The following is an 18,566-nucleotide window of genomic DNA, read 5'->3' on the forward strand; positions in this document are numbered from 1 at the left end:
TTTACTGTTCCCATTATTACAAAATTATTTGTTGTTAGTATATAATTATATCATATTTGTACTTAGTTACACATTTGCTTTCTCTTGCTGCTTTCTCTGCATAACAACATGGGGCAATTTTAGATACCACCAGTTATCAATGAAAACAAAAAAAACAGCTTACAAATCTTAACAAGAGCACCCTATGGCACTAAAACAAACTCTTAACCCTTCCCCTTACTGCCAGGATTTTTGGTGCCCTTTTAAAAGTTGGGATGAGAGGGCACCAATTCTGCACATGGGCATCAGCAGCTGTGGGTTATGTCTCTAGCAGTGACCTAATAGTATTCAGGTGGGACTGAAGGTGGGGTTACTCTAACACTGGAATATTAGAGGTACAAAACAAACTGTTTCTAGGGAAAGAGGAAAGTAAGAACCTCTTTTCTCAGTATGTCTTTATCTATAGTAGCAACTCTCTTAATTTCAGCAGATTATTTTTACTGATTTCTTTTTGGTCAGTTGCCTTCCTCTTCCTAAGTCTGTGATTTGAGGTCTATATCTCTCGAACTGTTACAAAGTTTTAGGGGGAACAACTGTGCTTTCAGAGGCCTTGGGTGAGCCAGTTACCCAGCACTGAACCTCTGCTCTGGGATAAGTTCATGCCAGGCTCAGCACAATACGGGGATGGACACAGACCTGTTCTCTTGCTCTCACTGCTCCAAGCAGACAGTTTGCATATCTGGAATTCAAACCCATGTTGCCTTTGTGTTACTGAGGTACTCAAGAAAGAGTAATTTCCTGCTATGTTATTTCTTTTATTCTTCAGTTCTGTTTATTTGTCTCTAGGCTGGTAAGGCTCTCAGAACAAGTTAGTGGACACAGGATTGCAATAATATTAGCTTATCTTCTTATTATATGTGTTTGATTTTCTTCTCATTTTAGTTCCTACATATGTGCTGGCTTGTTGTTATGTTCAGAAAAGCATCTTTCCCAATTCCTTGATGTGATTAATGGATAAGACCAAAGGAAGTGATCATCAGTGTTTCATTTTCAAATGTTCTTAAAATACTCTTTAAGTTGAGGCAGCAGGTGCCCTGTTCCACTGTATCCCTGCTCTGCTTGCCATCAGGCAATTAATTGGATTGTGAAAAGCCTGTGTAGTGTGACTCAGGAAGTATGCAATGAGCTGTCATTCTTTGTCTCCATTCTGCCATTGCCACAGGCTACCAGAACATGGCAGAACCTCAGGCTATAGTAATATAGGAAAACACTGCAGCCCCTGCCTGGAGAATATGCGCTCTTGTCTCTAACAGGTCAGTGCTCTACCATTGTGAATGGGGCTGTAGCTGAGCGGTGTTCGAGTGGATGGCACGGCACATTTAATTCCTATCAGGTATGAATAATTATTGATTCTAAATCTCAGAGTAAGGCTGTCTGTCGGTGATGTTGTAGCCAACTTTACTCTGTAAACGCTATGAAGGGTTTTTTTAGTTCATTTTGACTGGGATAAACTGGTCCACTCTGGCCTCCAATCGGGAGGCCTGGAGACACACCATCTATAACGCAGCTGTCTCCTTTGAGAACACACGCAGGATCACCCTCGAGGAAAAAAGGCAACGCAGAAAGAACCGTGTCTTGCAGAATACACCATCTAAGGAGTCTTTCTGCTGTGCCTTTTGCAATCGGATATGTCTGTCACGTATTGGCCTCATAAGCCACCAGCGTGCAACAAATGTGGATAGAGCCTTCCCAAATCTTCGTTCGCGAAGCCCAGCCATGATGATGACTGGGATAAGGGATAACAATGCAGAAAAACAGACAATGTGATCACGGTAATCTTCCTTCCACAGGAAACCAGGCTACGGAACGAATGATACAGCTAGTGGCTAGGCCTTCAGAACTGCTTTAATCAGAGAGGTGTGCATGCGGAGGGGGTGCGTGGGTGTGAGTGAAGGAAGAGGGGTGAGCCGTGGGTGATGCCCACAGCGCTGTGGCGGCTCTGCCACCGCAGCTCCCCCCGTCGAGCCCCCCGGGGCAGGGAGCTCCCCCGGCTCACAGGCCGCAGCGGAACCAGCGTTGCCGAGGCGGAGCGGCCGCTGTGGCGGCGGAGCCGCGCCCCGCCGGAAGCGGCAGGGCCGGGCCGGAGGCGGGAGGGCGGCGCCGGGGCCCGCGGGGCGGGAGAAGCTGGGGGGGGATGGAGAGGCTGCGGAGGCTGTGGAGGGGCCGCACCATGACCTTCGGGCTGCCCCTGCTGGTGAGCGCCGCGGGGGGGGGGCAGCGTGGGCCGGCACAGCGCGGGGAGGGCGCTGCTGGTCATGGGCGGACCGCGGCTGGTGGAGTTCTGCGGCAAGGAAGAGGGGGACGCGTGTGGCCGGTGGGCGCTGCTTTTGTCCCCACCTTGTGCCCGGAGAGGGGATGAGCCGTGTGCCCGCTCTGCCCGGAGGTCTTCAGAGCTCAGGGACAGAGTTTTAAAGTATACCCCTAAAGATATTCCTAGCTGGAAGATGAGGAGAGTGCATCTTGGTGTTGGTTTGTTTTTGTTTTTTTTTTTTTTTTTTTTGTGGTTTCTTTTTTTTATTTACAACAGCACTTATAGTTTTTTTCTTACTTGCTTTAGCTTTTCAATGGATTTTGAACTGCAGAGGCACCGTTGGTCTGATAATTTCTACATCTAAATAAATGGAAAGAATTGGAGTGAAATGAGTTGATGGGTTATAGTTACAGTTGTGCTCAAAGTGGTGAGGCATAACGTTTTAGAGCAGTCGAAGTTAGAAAAAAATACTGTCAAAGGAATAAAACAAAATTATAAGACTCTCTTATACACATTACCTCTGTAATTAGTGCACATTAGGTTGCACTTTCCTGTCCTGAGTACCTGTGTTCATTAAAGGAAAAATGAAGCCATTCACATCTGCTTATAGATAAAAACTCAGGAAGGAAGACAAAAGCATCACCAAGGCCAGCATGGTTTCTGTTTATGCAAGTCATGTCTCATTTTCTAAATATACAATTGGTTTGCAAAAATTAAGCACATTTCAAAGTGGATAAAGAATAAGATAATTCCAAAATAAGGATAATTCCAAAACTCGTATAATGCTCCTAGAGACATTAATGGCATCTTTCTCAAATATTCAGCAGCTTGCCTTAGAAAAATGGAGTGGTCCAGAGAAGGACAGTGACACTTGTTAGAGTTAAAAAAGTTCAAGGCTGTTTATTTTAAAGGGGTTTTACACAGGTTCTAGAGTAAGGATTTTCAGTGGAAATTATTAATGCAGTTGAATATACTAAAGTATCTTCTATCACAATATTGATGAAGGCATTTGTAAGAAATGGAAACAGTTAAACCAAAGAGAACAACAAAGTAGTGTGATAATACCACAACTGTGAATCATGGGCATCAGCAACTCCCCTCCCTGTTATTGCATACAACTTCTTCCTATAACACCTTTGTTAAAGTGACCAAGCACAGTGTTAAAGCTGTTTAGATATCCTGCTGCATGAATGTAAACCTAAAAGGCTGGAGATGTTGAAGATGAACTCTAAAGACTAGAGGAGAGCAAGCTAAAAGATAAAGCAGACATTCCACCTTTAAGGAATGCTTGAAGGAATTGACTTAATTTATTTTAGAAAAGTTTGAGCAGTTCTTACATATTGATAGTGGTGATTTGCTTTCATAATTTGGGAAATTATCAGATGTTAGGAAAATATTATTCTTTGTTAAGAAAGAGCACTTGTCATACATGCATCTGGTTTTCAAGAAAAGGTTAAACGACCATCTGACTGCAATTCTGCTTTAGTGCTGGAGCCAGGACTTCAGCTTCCCAGGCCAAGGTAGGCCTGTGTTTGTCCTTTTGGCCATCCTAGTGTTTTTGCATGGTTTGCAATAGATCATAGCAGAAATTTTTAAGACTAGTTTCTTTGACTTTGTACTGCCTAATATCATTCCATTCCTGTTACCACAGAGCTCTCTCCTCCAGACACAATATTATATAGAAGAATATTCTATTATATTCCTTTCCAAGATTTCATGTCTCCCTGCCTTAAAATTATTCTCCCTTGTGAATACTTCAGAATGTTTCTGTATTGCTGCCCAAAAGCTTCCCAGGGAGGAAGAAAAAGGAAAATTCATGCAATTCTTGTCAGTTCCCCAGCTGTCTACTGAATTCTGAAGGCATTTCTGAAGCTGAACAGAATTGTGCTAAAAGATCAATTACAGCAAAAAAGACAGTGAATCTAGGCACAGAATCAGAAGGAGCATGCCTTTGCAGCCCTTTAAATCCTGCTGAATTTGTTAATAATACTGAAACCAAAAGTTTCTGTTAGATTCTTGCATTCTGTACATAATTTTTTTTTCACTAGACAGGTACAGTACTATTCTTCAGTACTCCTGGACTTTTCATAAGTACAATATTTGCTTTTTTGATGGAAAAAATAATCAAATGGCTTTCATATCTTGCCTTTTTACACTGCATATTTGAATGAAGAATCCCTGTACCAGTTTTCCTGAAAGCTTCAAGGTTAAAGAGATCCTCATTCAATGGCAGATGAGTGTCTCAATACACAATGCCCGAAATATATCTTTAAAGTATTCGTACTTTTTAGTGTAAATTATCTTGATAGTTTTTTCTGTGTTCTTTTCAGCTTGGGGCTGTTAGAATATTTCAGTGAAGAAGGAATTTTCTTGGCTGATCTTTAAACCTCATACTGACAGCAGCTTTCAGAGTAAGATGTGTAAATCACAGTTTTCAGGCATACTTTCTCAGTAGCTAAGAATGTTTCTTTGTGAGCACCAGCAAGACTCTAGGGGGTAGGACTTAAGCCTTTGGGAAACCTTGATTTGTGAATTTTCCTTTAACTCTCTAAACTTTGTAGATAAAATATCTCTGTGTGGCACAAAACAGTAAAACAGTAAAAATGCAGGAGAGAGTGATGTAACCTGGTGTGGAATATCTTAACAGCTTAAATATTACCAAGTGAGTAGTCCCAAAGCATTTCCGAAGGTGGTAACATCTCTGTAGATGTTAGGAGGAACTCCAGTGACCTTAAAGATGTATCTAAAATTTGCTGTTGTGATGATGGAGGACCGTGCCACCTCTGTGGTAACTTAAACATCCTTGTCACCTATATTTTCATTGCTGTTTACTGTCATGATAATGGGAACTCTTTCCTTGTTACACGAAGCTTAACTTACAAGTCTTCAGCATGGTTCTATTACAGAAGAACTTCAGTCTCTGCTGCTTTAGATTCCACAACCAGCTCTACCTGACAAAAAGGATATGTCTGTCAATGTCATGTTGCTGCGGTGATGCTTCTGCAGGATCCTGAGAGAGCATGGCTCCTTGGTCTTGCAGCTGGTAGATCGAGTGTCAGACCTTTCTCGTGAGACACCGAACATGTAAGGTTAGAACATGTGCAGTTAGAACATTCGAAGGTTGTTGAAAGTTATTTTTTCTGACAAGTATAAATGGTGGTTCTATATAATTGAGGAAACATGTTAGGATTTCAAAATTGCAAAGCAGTAACAAATGTAAAACACATATTAAAAAAAAAACGTTATTTCATATGCTGGTGCCACTTTCCAAAACTTGCCTTTGTGGTTCTGCCTCTGTCTGATTCCAGGCAAGGAGTTTTCAAATTCTTTTAAATTCATTTGGCGATTTTTATTGCAGACCGAAAATAAGTATATTGTGCTATGTATGTAGTAAGGCACATTTTCAGAGTTGCACTATGTTGCAACGTTCTCCGTATCTATAGTTGTACGTTTTGACCTTTTTTCATATTTCTGTTTAAGTTCCTCCCCCATCCTGTAATGACTACTTTTACAAGTATTTTGCTTTTCCTTCTGGATCTTGTCTTTGGTGTTTTACGTGGTGTGCCTGGTGTTGCCAAAGGAGAAGACAGGGGTAGCTTGGAACAGTGACAGATTTTAGAAACATATTTATTCATAGAAAAATCTACTTCTATCGGTGTCGATGAACACAGACTGTGCTACAATGCTATCTACATTGCTGCCTGGAACAGCGCAAGTTTACTTTGATAAACACTTGGTCAAGAGACACCAATAATGCATGTCATGTACAGGACAAGAAAAAAGGTCAGACTTGAGTGAGTCCCTAACAATTCTGCAGCAATGTGGTCAGTGCTTCCAGGCACCAGTAGAGAAGGTCAGTGACATCTCAGGCTCTTGTTAATGAGCCAGTTAATTTGACAAAACAAAACACCTCTTGCAGATATCAGAAAATGAAATTACATGTCTGCGGATTAGTTTTGTTCACTGGTGAAGTCAGGGTCATCTGGGAGCAAAGACTGATGCCCAGAAATGTTTTGCAAATATTCTGAAATGATATTGTGTTGTGGTGTGAGTCACTGAAAGTGAAAGTTTTACAGGGTTAATGGGATATTTTTATCATTCAAATAGCTAAGTTTTCAAAGATTTCTTTAAATACAACATTCCTAGTTAATTTCATAAAAAAACTGCTGAATTCTGAGTCCTGGGGTTTGCTGAATATAAGGCACCACACTTTTCCTCACAGATTCTGGAGGATCTGCCTGTAAAAAGATGATATGAACACTGAGAAATACGGAAGTAATCATCTTTGAGATCTATTGTTGCTATTGGTGTCTATGAGTAAAAACTTATTACATTATCTTGTGATATTGTTTGAAGAAGGATTACTGCAATCAGCATTTTTCACTTTTAGATATTGCCAGTTTTATCGTTAACATCTTTCACATTATTGCCTTGAACAATTCATAATACTGAATTGCAGGACTTTTATTAATATCTATTACTTCATGTAACTTTACAATAAAATTTTACATGCACAGAACAGTTGTGATTTAAATGTTAATGCACTTCTGAGAGATGAATAGAAGTTAACATTTACCATGAGAAGACAATTCTGATTTCTAATATTTCTAGATAAATTGTGATTGCCTGTAAATGTCTCAAGTATTACATCTGCAGCCTAGAAAAGCAATAAATACAAAACTGTTTTTAGAATTTTAAAGCGGTTGCCCCCAATCAGTGAATAACATAGTGTTACCTTTATGCTTCAGTGACTCATATTGTAAATATTGGGTCTCTAAGCCTATGATGAGATGCGTCTTCAACTTCTACTGTGCTTCTGCTTTGCGTCTCCTGTTCATCTGTGTGTGTTTGAATCCACAGTGTGGAGCTGTTTGAGACAAAACCACCCCCTGGAACTGTTGTGCTGGTGTGGAAGCCAGTGTTAAAGCTGAATGGGCTTCTGTGGGCTGCAGTTTGTGCAGTCTGAATTAGTTTACTTCCATCTTTCAGTTGACTGTAATCTCTTAGAACTTCTGAGCTCACCTTTTGAATCAACACGTTAAACTTTTCATTCTTAATCTTTGAGAACTGTTTTCCAGATATACGTGACAAACAAATAGGCACTCTTTGGTACTTGAGATTTCCCTTCTGTTTCATTTTAAAACACAGAGTGTATTTGCATTGCTTAATGCTGTTAGAATGGACCAGTCTGGCACTTGGGGGAACCAGGGTTCTTTTTTGATCGTCAGAACAGAAACAGAAGTACAGACATACCTGTTTAAAACTGTGTGTGTTTAGTCCTGCTCTAAGTCTCCAACATCTTCAAGGGTGTTGATGGTAAAAATGTAAGATTAAATGTTCTGTAGAGTAAAAATTAATCTTCATTCCCTATCCAGGATTACCAATAGGGAAATATTACTAGTTGTGCTTCTTTATGTTCTTTAATGCTGGTTTCAGTTTATTGCTGTTTTGAGCTGGGCCTAACACATCACAGGAGCACCAGCTTGCCACGAGATGTAAACAGTTGCTCATTGTACTTCATTATCTTGGCTAGATTTGAACCTGTGAGTAGTGGGAATGATAATTTCAATAGGGAATTGAAATTTTGGCCTTTAGAAGCTTATGGAGAAAATGAAGGTAATGTTTAGAAACTGCAGCTTGACCACTAGGGCAGACTTGGTTTCAAACAGCTGCAGAGTGAAATTCCCTTGTCTGACCAGCCCATGGAATGTGTGTAATGCAAAATGACAGTGCAGTGGCTGAAAATGGCCTTTTCCACTCATTCATGTTGAGGAACTTACAGGTTTCTATCTCTTCTGCATTATTCTTAGATTGGTTTCTATTACATGGATTTTCTGTGTTTTAAAACCTGTTATGAATCAGATATTCTAATAAACAAAGGTTTTGTTTTCTCCTAAGACATTGGATAGTAACATTGAAAGGTTATGGACAGTTTTTTTGGTTTTGTACTCTGGCCTGTAGCCACTCAAATTGCAATCTTTAAGATCATTGCTTTGAACATGGCCTTACATGGAGCCAATTAACCTGATACCTTGGGCCAAGTTTAATATTCTGCACATGTTCTACATGCTGTGAAAACTACACTCTTCTGCTTTATCACTCAGTTACAATTGGCTCCAGTTTATACCAGCTCCTGTCCCAGGTTGCCAGCATGGGTATCCGTCTACTGGCACATTTCATCCTTTTTTGAAAGTAATGCAGTTCTGCCTTTCTACAATTTGTGAATTCTAATACACGCATTAAGTCAGAGCATTTGCTTACTTGATGTGCTTTTGAACGAAATAACTACTAATGGATGCATAGTTTTGGTTTCTGTTTTACCCCAAAGGAGGCCTCTGCTGTGAACTAAAAATGAATTCAGTTTTTTGCAGACAAGAAGTAAAGGTAGACCCACTTCTGCTTCCATTGAGAGTGGGGAGAGGATTTAGTAAGTTTCTGAGAATTTGCGCTGTTTCTCTCTCTTTGCAGTCTCAGCGTTTGAGCCAAGTGCAGGAATGGCTGTAGGAAATAAACTCTAGAGAGTTAGAGCTGGCAGAGGGGGGCGCTTCAGGTTAAGATGACTTGCCTGGGTCTTTTCTGGGACTGGCAATTTGCCCTTCTGCTTTATTTAGGGAACAGAAAAGAGACTTCAGTCTTCTGGGCTGCCAGATTGCCATCTTTCACCAGTCTTACACTGCACTTATGACAGTTCTTTAAAAAGGAAGCCCCAAAACTCTCTTTGCTGTTATCACTGCAAAGAAAATGAAAATAATTTATGACTGCTCTAGTTTTGAAGCTCCTGATGAATAGCTGGAGAGTTTTGCAGCAGCGGTCTTGAAGAAGAGGGTAGAAAATGACTGTGTTCCTTCTCCAGTGATATGTATCATAACATTTTCTACTACTTCGTGATCTGTGTTGCCAGCACTAAACATTGTGATTTGGTTAATTTAGGGATTTATGACTTTGTTATAATCTGGCTTTCACAATTGGTATTGTAGTAGGAATGGTTTTCTCTAACAACAGGGATGCCTATAGCGTGCCAAATTGCTGGTGCTGCTGAAGAAATAGTTTCTTGTTGTTTTGTTAACCCAGTGAAGTGAAGTTGGCTGCTTTAGATTATGCAGGAAACTAAAAAAGTAGGGATCTGTTGTAAGTCCTAAGTTCTGCTGTTATGAGCCCTCAGTGACCATCCATTGTAGTTGGTGACAAATACAAGTATTTCCCATTCTAAGATGTGGTTCAAGGGATCAGTTTGATGCCATCCATAACTGATTGCATAACATACTTCCCAATGGAGAAGTGAACAAATAGAATTTTAAAAGAATGTTATTAAAGATAATTTTATGTCATTTTTTTACATGAAATGTTTATTGAGGTTGCTGAGTGTATGTGACAGATGGTGCTCTTATGTCACATCCTATCTTTCATTTTGTTTTGGAACATACAAGTCTTCCATGCATGCATAATTGCATTACTACATTGTGGGGTTTTTTTTTGTGTACTCACTGAAACATAAAGGATTAATCCAATGTGGGATCTTTACTGGGGGTTGTGCTAGCAGTACTCTTAAGCTGTTTGCTTTGGTGTTAAGTGCTGGCTAACTAGTATGGTTTATGATTTTTGCCTTCCTAAATTAAACTTCAGGTGTAAAGGAAAAAGTGAGAAGTTATTATCATCAGTCTGCTGAAAGCATTCAAGTAACTAGACAGATGATGTTCACTATATAATAATGTTTTATTCTCTGCATTGTGAAGCACATAAAATGAATAGTTCCTTCTCAATAAAAGAATGCAGGTGTATATGAACTTTGCAGCTTGAGTATCCTTCAGATGCCAGTGCCTTAATATTTTATGATGTACATTAAGTATCTGTATGAATCTAAAATTGTAATGAAGAAAAATACATATTAGTTTTCATTATATGTGGCATTTTTCCTTTTCAGTTAACTGGAGAGTGAACTTGAGTCTGACTTCATTAGGATGTTTCCAACCTAACTGTTTTATTTATATGGTGTCCTGAATAGCTTCTCCTGTCTCTTTATACCTGGACTAGTGGATGGAACATGCTGGACTTTGCTGTTGCCCTTGGCTTACATTGAACAAATTTGTCCAGTGTCGTGCTTTTTTACCTGAAGAGTGTTTGCAAGGAATATAGAGGCTATCTCTGTTTTACAGATTGGAAAACTGGAAATGTATGTAAGACATGCCGAATATGCAAAGCCAACAAGCTGATAATGTTGCTGGAAATTTTAACTTGAGTCTTATCCCACTTGGGATTATTTTGACTGGAGACTCTTGCAGCATTATTGTTACTTCTCTGTAAATACAGTTAACTGAAATAAAGATACTGAGGACATCTTCCCTCATAATACAACAAAAGAGAAAGGACACCAAACTAGTATTTCTACTCAATGTATTGTCAATCACTGAGTCCTTTGCTACCTTTGAAGGCATTATCATTGCATAAATTCATTTATACCTTCTTTTATTGGCTTTTGAACACAGTTTTCAGAAATGTAATTGAATAGCTGTCCATTGCTGCTCTGGCTTGTGTAGATGAATGTGATTCATGCTGCAATTCAGGGCTGTCAGCTGACTATATTGACATGCTATTGGTTGGTTAAGTGCTAAATATGGCTGATTCTTGTCTGGTTTTACAATGAAGTCAGACATCGTGTTTGGTTCTTCAGAGCATTGGTCAAGTAAACTTGCAAACATTTGTATTTTTTGTATGAATTCTGTGCTTTGGAAAATTATTTAATCTTAATAACCTTCCAGCATTATAGTGTGTAATATTGCAGCATCATTGTGCTTTGTCTCAGCTTAACTGACGTTTCATTGTAAGATTCATCAACCGTTGCAGTATTGGAAATGTAAGAGCGACTATACTGGTACTGCCTGATACGTGAAATGTGCCAACTTGCTAGGCTAGTTACACTGCTTATGCTGTATGAAGAGCAAAGTACATCAGAAACCAAGTGGGTTTTTTCCCCTTAGTAGTATAAAGGTGGTGTGAGTGAAACTGCAGTGTCAGGTCACAACCTGTTTACAGGAATTGAGACCTGTGTGTATCAACTTTATCGTGTATAGCTGTAAATGTAAGATGCACTGTGTAATGGATGGTTGCTGTCATATGAGTGATGGGATGTGATGAGACAAAAGGAGTAGTACGTGACTTACTTCATGCAAAAACCCTCTACTTGATTTCCCTTAGTTGCAGTGTCCATTACATGATCAAAGCTAAAGAATATTTCTTTTTTAGCTTGCAGTATGTCTTTGTAGGCCATAGGATACCTTTTCGTTACGTTAAATAATAGTTGGGTTATGAGGAACAGGCCACTTGTTCATATTGCATCTCATAATGGTATATACTCCATGCAAGTTTATTGTTGGGAAATTAATTTTTAATTGATGTTACAAGTAATTGCTACTTTCTGCGTGGTTTAACAATTGAACCATTTCTAGTGCAGTTGCTTTTGCCCTGCCATAGACTCTCTTTGACAACATACTCATATACAAGAAGGCAGTAAGTTGTGGTTTGTAACAGCCATAAACTTGTCTGTAGCATTTCTGATTTCTGCTTATTAGGGCTGAAAGTCTGTTAACTCATTGGCTGTTAATATAATACTTGTTAGGAATTAAAGAAGATCAGCTAATGAAAATTTATGCTGAGGCGTCAGCCATGTTAGAATTCAATTATAGTCTGATCTTTAAGACTTCCAGCATCATGTGTTACCATATCTTCAGCTGACAAATATTCTGATTTGATTCAGTAAATATTGAATAATGTTCAGGTTCTTTTTAACCATTTTAACACTTTATTTTCTGCTTCCTTACTTATTCTTTCTTACCAAATACTGGCACGAGGAAGACTTTTTTTCCCCCCTTGTTTTCTATTGAGTATAATCATGATCCAGTATTTGCAAGATCATCATTAATTCTTTGAAACAGTTATGACACAAGTATAGTGCCATGCAGCTTTTGGTCATTTATATTTTTAATTGCTGGAAGCTAACTTGCTACCATATGATGATTTTCTGATTGGCTTTCTGAAATCAGAGTTCTGTGGCCTTGCAGCTGGGTCTTACAGTCACAAAATTTTTGTCTCTTTGTTTCTAATTATCAACTAGATATTTAGACTTATCAAAAGGGCCAGAAAGAGGATCTGGAGCCTTTAACTTCTGGCTATTGGTGAAGGGTACCTTCTTCTGTCAACAGAGTACATTAGTTCCTGGGGACCACTGTAACTTCCTAGGATCTGAATGTGTGTGGAGAGTGTTCACATGGTTGTGAGTAGTTTTACCTGCTTGATGGGAAATCACACAGTGTGCAACTTTGAGAATGAGCAAATGTAGGTGGCTTTTTTTGTTTGTTTGTTTGTTTAGCTCTAATTTAAATTGAATGACTATGACTTTGTGGCCACAGTTACAAAACATGCATTTTGACTACCTGTGCAGCATAATTATAATGGTTCATGGACACAGGCCATTGCTGCAAACCTAGTATGTAGCAAGAAATCAGCCAGCAGTGTGTAAGTTACCAGTGCAGCAACAGCCTGTAATGAGGGACTGTAACAGCAATGTGGCATGATAAAAGAGGGTGGTGGTGGTGGGTTTTGATTGTTGTTTTTTTTTTTTAATTTCACTCAGGTCCTTAGAGCTTCCTCATGCCTCCACCTTCCTTAGATGTGCATCTCTAGCTGTGTAGCCTTTTGGCCTCCTGTGCATCTTCCTTGAACAGAGAACAGCAGACAGTCTGTCAGGTTAGAGCAGTAGCGAGAGGCCCAGTTCTTCTACAAAGTAGCTAGATTGCTAAGCTGATTTTCATTTTTTTTTTAACAATGCTTGATCTTTGGTTGGTCTATCCATTTCTAATGGTAAAAATACATAGTTTTGTGGTATCACTTTGTCATAAGAAAGAATAATTTAATGATTTCATATGCGGATATGAAGCCCCTCCCATTTCTCCCTTTATTATCTTTATTCATAAGCTTCACAGGTGTGGAGGGAATTGCAGGACAACTAAGGAAGCAATAATAAAAGGGCAGGTGTACTGGATATAATTTTTTAGCCTGTGTGATAATATATTATTGAACTTCAGCTACAGTCATGCTCTGTTCAGAAGCTTAATTAGATCTCTCAGCCACAGACATCAGAGTAAGTCAATGTGGCATTGTTACCTCTCTACAGAGTTTGAAGATTTATGAGAATAAATCCTATGGCAGTGAGGTAAAGGTTCCCTTGCTGCAGGTGTGTCAGGAATCCACATGGAGAGGGGAAGGAAGGAGTAAAAGGAGAGTAAGTCCCTAGAAAGTGTGTGTCATGTAGTAGCTGTCTTTGTATGAAGAAGGAAATCTGTGACATCTAGGCCCAGAGAATGGAAGAAGGCTCCTATACTTATGTTCCAATATATTATTTTCTTCAGCTCCTGGTGTTTCTGTTGGAAGAATCGTAGGGTCCCTTGGTAAATCAGTTGGGTCAGTATGCAAAGTGTTCTTTTTCATGGTAGTCCTAACATACCTGTATTCATTTTGTTTTCAGCTGTATCTCATTGGAGGATCTTTTGGACTCCGTGAATTTGCTCAGATAAGATACGATGTCCACAAACTACATGGCAAGGTAGTTGAAATGGTTTTATTTACTTTGCATTTCATTTTGCCCACATACTGTTTTCTAAAGAATTGCTAGGAGAAGCAAACTTTGTATAGGGGATTTGCCTTTGACTGCTGGGCCCTGGGGTACAGCTGAGGCTCTTAAGCACTGGGCAGAGTAGGTAGAATAAAGGGGCTGACATGATGATGAAAATCCTTTTACTGTCCATTATAAGGATCAACATAAATAATAGAAACATTTTGTTCCTTTGGTTGCTTGTAAGTGGCAATTCTGAATCCTGAGAAGGAGGTGTAGCACATCTAGAAGGAGGTTATTATAAAGATACTGTATGCAATTTAGACTAAGAAAACTGATATTTTAAAAGGTCTGGTTTTCAAACAGTACTTGGCAGTCAGTATATAATGTTAGATGATTTCTGGGGCTTGGCTTTGTGTTGACTGAGACAAGCAGATACCTTTGACATTGTGCTACATCCTGCTCTTTAAGCTCTGTGAGAGAAACAGGAGCTAGTATTTACCCAGTATGTCAGAATACACTATATAGAAGAAGCCTTTCTTTAAACGAACCTGAAACCTTCTGTCTGAGGAAATAGCATGTTTATTGGTGCTACTTACACCTCCAAGTGTAACATTAGTTCCAAATCGCATTTGAAATTATCTGAAAGGAGCATATCAGTTCAGCAGAAAGGAATATTGGCTTGCTTTCCATAGCTTGGTAATATGCAGGTCTACCTTTGTAATGCAGAGAGACTTTTTGGTCTCGGTGCTGCTGACTTTCAGGTTGCATGAAGCTTTTTTAAAGATTATATGGCATTTTATATAAAAAAAAAATTTTGCAGGACTCTGGACGCTGTAGCTTTCTACTGTAACCAAATCTTTGAGATCCTGAGATGTTGAGAGTTTGAAGACTGCCTTGTTTTGTCTTAGACTCTTGTTGTGGGCCATCTAAATTACTTTAATCATTCCTCATTGATCCTTGTGTTGCATACTTTACAAGCTGTGGCCTTTCATGCGCCGTGTGGCCCACTCCTGTTAAGTTCTGTATATGACATAGCCTGTAGACAGGGGAGAATAATCTTAAAAGTCTTTTCTCCAGAGCTGTCTTCTGGGTAGCTATTTTCTATCAGTCCTAGTCTTTTAGGACTAGTTGGAGCCTTTAAGTTTTTCTCCAACCAGATGAAGATCACAACAGGGGCAAGAATTTGCCCATTGTGTTTCTGTCAGTTTTTTGGTCAGATTCATACTCAGTGAGTTGCATTTGACTCCATGATCTGCACTGTGATTGCAAGCTGGGGAAAAAAACTGTTAATAGTTGTGATCATTCAGATCTGTGAGGCTTTCGTCCCAGCATTTATACTCAAGGGAAACATCTCTGATTTAGTAGTACATGGAAGCTCTCAGTGGAATCTACTTCACCCTGGAAGCTAAAAGAGGGCATCTGAGTTCTGCTCTAACCAGTATTACTTAAGGCTGCAGCATCTCTCCTGTGTTTTCTTTTTCTTTTCATTGTGATTTTATTTAGGAGTAGATGAAATATAAATAAAGAACAGTATAATATTGGCTGAGAACTAGCAACACCTCTGGGCTTGTTTGTAGACGGACAAATCAAAGCAGTGTGTTCTGTTAATTTCTGTTTCTATGTCCAAAAAAAGAGTTGAAGCCATTCTAATTCATTAGATAAAACAGCAAAAGAGATTAGAATGTATTTTAACAGAGAAACAAATCTAGTTTAAAATGTACATGAAACTCAGGAAAATAACATTAAGTAATTTGAAAATGCTGTTAAAATCCTGATAGTCATAACATCTGGGTTTTTCTGTCACTGATAAAAATGTTTTTATGTTGGACTAGAATATATTTTTCTAATATAACACACTTTGACTACCGTAAGTGCTTATCAGAACAGGAAGAAGTGGTCAAGTGCTCCTTTTAGGGGGTTGGACAGTTATATGCAAATGGAAATAAGCAATAAAATAAATAGGAATTTTTTTGTTACAGCTGCTCCTTTGGAATAACAGGAATATTTTTTAAATAAAGCTTTCCATAGAAGGAGCTCAAAAGACTTTCACGGAATTTAAATGAATTAAGGTTCATAGTCCTGCTGTCTATGTCTAAAATTAATTACATTTTACTGCTGAAAAAATTGAGGTTGCAGAAGTTTAAGCAACCCGTCCAGAAGTAGGCTAGGATTCTTTAAGAATGTGCAAACTCCAGTATGTCCCCTTTTGTAAGCATGACTCCTGAACTTGTTTTCTTGCTAATTCAACTGCTAAAAAGACAGAACTTAGACAATCCTTTTGTGGTAAATCTCTCATACATTTCAGATGCTAAACTATGATCCTTTCCCTTCAAAAGTATTTGTCCTTTTCCTTTTTCACTCTAGCTTCTCATTGTGCTGAGAGGGAAAACACATTAGTAAGCCAGTTCTTGGTCAACAGTGGTATTTCAAAGGCAGCATTATAGTGGAACTGCTGCTATGTAGTCATGTTTCAGCCACTTTGTATTCTTGTGGCTTAAGGAGTAAAAGCTGCATTTGTAATAATGACTATGTTATTAATGTCAAACTGGCTTTTGAAGAACATTCCCTGATAAAGGAACTAAAATTCATGAGAAAATGGTGGTTTGGACTTTTTAGGGAGTATGGTTTGGTGGTGATGCACTGAGCTGGGGCTAGCATTAGGGTAGGGAGAGAGACAGAGCCTACAGCTGTAGCTGGAGTGGCGCTGGGAAGAGGCTGCAAAAGGAATTACGTCCTCCTGTTCGTTTGGGCTATATCTTGGACTGTGTCACAGCCCATGTATAGGATAGAGAGACAGAGCCTAGAGTTGCAGTTGAAGAGGGGCTATTAGCATCTAAAGACCAGATATTTCATTCATTTAGTATAACATCTTTGGATATCAAGCCTTGGATATGCCTGTCCCTTGCAAAAGCAAAAAACCATTTTGCCTACGCTTCTGTCTTCTCAGAATACCTGGGTCAGTCCTCTTCCCTCAGCACACTGAATGTCCTGCATTGAAAGGAAACTTGAGCTAAGGCTCTTCCTGATGTAATACCTGTTTATGCTGGTCAGAATTCTCCTGAAACTAATCAAGGACTTCTCCGTTATTCGTTGTTGCCAATATGTCCATTAATGGAGAAATCATTAGGTTAGATAATTGTTCCTTTTCTGGGAAGAGTTTATGCAAATCAAAATTGGTTACAGAAAACTAGGTATGCTTACGGGAAGATCATGTGGAATTAACAGAGTAGAAATTAGGAGGTTTGTATAGGCATTGTTCCAAATGCCTTTATTCTCAAATGGAAAACTGGGCCCTTTCTTTGTCTTACTTTCTGTTGAGTATGTAATTGAAGATGCTTATTTAAGTTTTTTTTTTCAGAAAATGTGACTTCTATTAAATATACAGAAAATGTCACTTTTATTAAATATACAAAAAATATTTTTTCGACTATATAATCATAGATTATTTTTATTTACTGTGTGCCTATTGTTGCCATTCAAGGTATAGTAGACACTTGCTGACTCAGATTTAGTTTTGGATATAAGAATCTTGGAATATGTGGTATGGTTTGTACTGTTGGCTGTTAGCTACTGTAGAGAGTTGAAGGAAAGCAACATATAAACTACCTGGGAAGATCTAGGCTTTTCCCCATCAATAAAACTTTTAGAGTAGGAGAGTTTTTAAGCTCCAGAATGACTCTTTTGAAGAAGTACGATTGCGAGGTAGGTTCTCAGACTGTTGGGATGGGTAGGACTGAGTTCCTCCTCAGTGCAGCAGAAGGACTTCTAGGAAAGCTGGAATCCCTATGCCATTTTGTTAGGAAAAAAACTGTCAGTTAGCCTTTGAAGTCTGCAAATATTTCCTGCTGCGTATTACACATGACAGTGTTACATACTGACCTTTTCAATGTTTACAAACTATGTAGATCCTGTTCACTTTTCCTTTGTCCTATATAAAGTGAGTGTACCCCAAAAGTAGAATGCTAAGAAAATAATAATACTGGTTTCTGTCTTACTGAGGCAGAAAGTAGAGGTAGTAAAGAGTCAAAATGACAGAATGTTGATCTTTTCCATCAGTTTTACTCTTGATTCAGTTGTTGTGCCTTAAAATGTGTATGGCTGTTGTGTGGCATTCTGAGAGTTAAAATCCAAATGAAAATGAAAATACCTGACCTGTTCTTTCACCATCCTCTATGAGCAATACAACTGTAAACCCAGAAAGAGTATTAAAGGAGTGATGATGGTTGTTGGAAGCAGACTCATTAGTAAGCGTGCAAGGAGTGTCAAGCCTGCTTTATGCAATTCTTTAAAGGGAATGGCAAAGGTTTGAGCTCCTTAGCTCATGTTTTTGACCAATTGACTGGCATGTAATTACCCATGAGACATTGCTTGTAGACACCTGGAGAGTGTTAGTGTTGCCATTGTCAATTCTGATTTATTGCATTTAATTGGTGTCTTGAGGTCCTAACTCATGAAATTATATAACCATGGGGATCTTGGCTTTCATTTTATAATCCTAGACCTTGGAATTGGGGAGAAGAGCACATATGGTGTGTAGAGGATTATTCTGGAAACCTTTTTGTCCTTTGAAAGAATGAAGAGTGGAAGAGAAAACAAGGCTAACTTATGACACTCTGACTTTTACTGGTTTACAGTGGTTCTTATAATTGGGCTTGATAGTGATTTAGG

At 38.9% G+C, this 18,566-nt stretch overlaps 1 protein-coding gene across 2 annotated transcripts in view; it reads left to right on the forward strand.

Annotated features, from left to right (window-relative positions):
- Positions 1–1,348: 1,348 nt before the first annotated feature.
- LOC135415862 (cytochrome c oxidase assembly protein COX16 homolog, mitochondrial) overlaps positions 1,349–18,566 on the forward strand; it is a 47,863-nt gene continuing 30,645 nt past the window's right edge. The window contains exons 1-2 of one of the 2 annotated variants that reach the window (XM_064658278.1): positions 1,349–1,372; positions 13,809–13,886. Coding sequence is in view for 1 of the 2 variants with exons in the window: in XM_064658279.1 (XP_064514349.1) it covers positions 2,174–2,233; positions 13,809–13,886 (138 nt within the window). In the remaining variant the exon portion in view is untranslated. Of the gene's footprint in view, positions 1,373–2,114; positions 2,234–13,808; positions 13,887–18,566 lie in introns of those variants that run through there. The other variant, XM_064658279.1, reaches the window with a different exon arrangement.

Source organism: Pseudopipra pipra, chromosome 6, assembly GCF_036250125.1.
Source record: "Pseudopipra pipra isolate bDixPip1 chromosome 6, bDixPip1.hap1, whole genome shotgun sequence".
In the NCBI taxonomy this organism is placed as follows: Eukaryota; Metazoa; Chordata; class Aves; order Passeriformes; family Pipridae; genus Pseudopipra; species Pseudopipra pipra.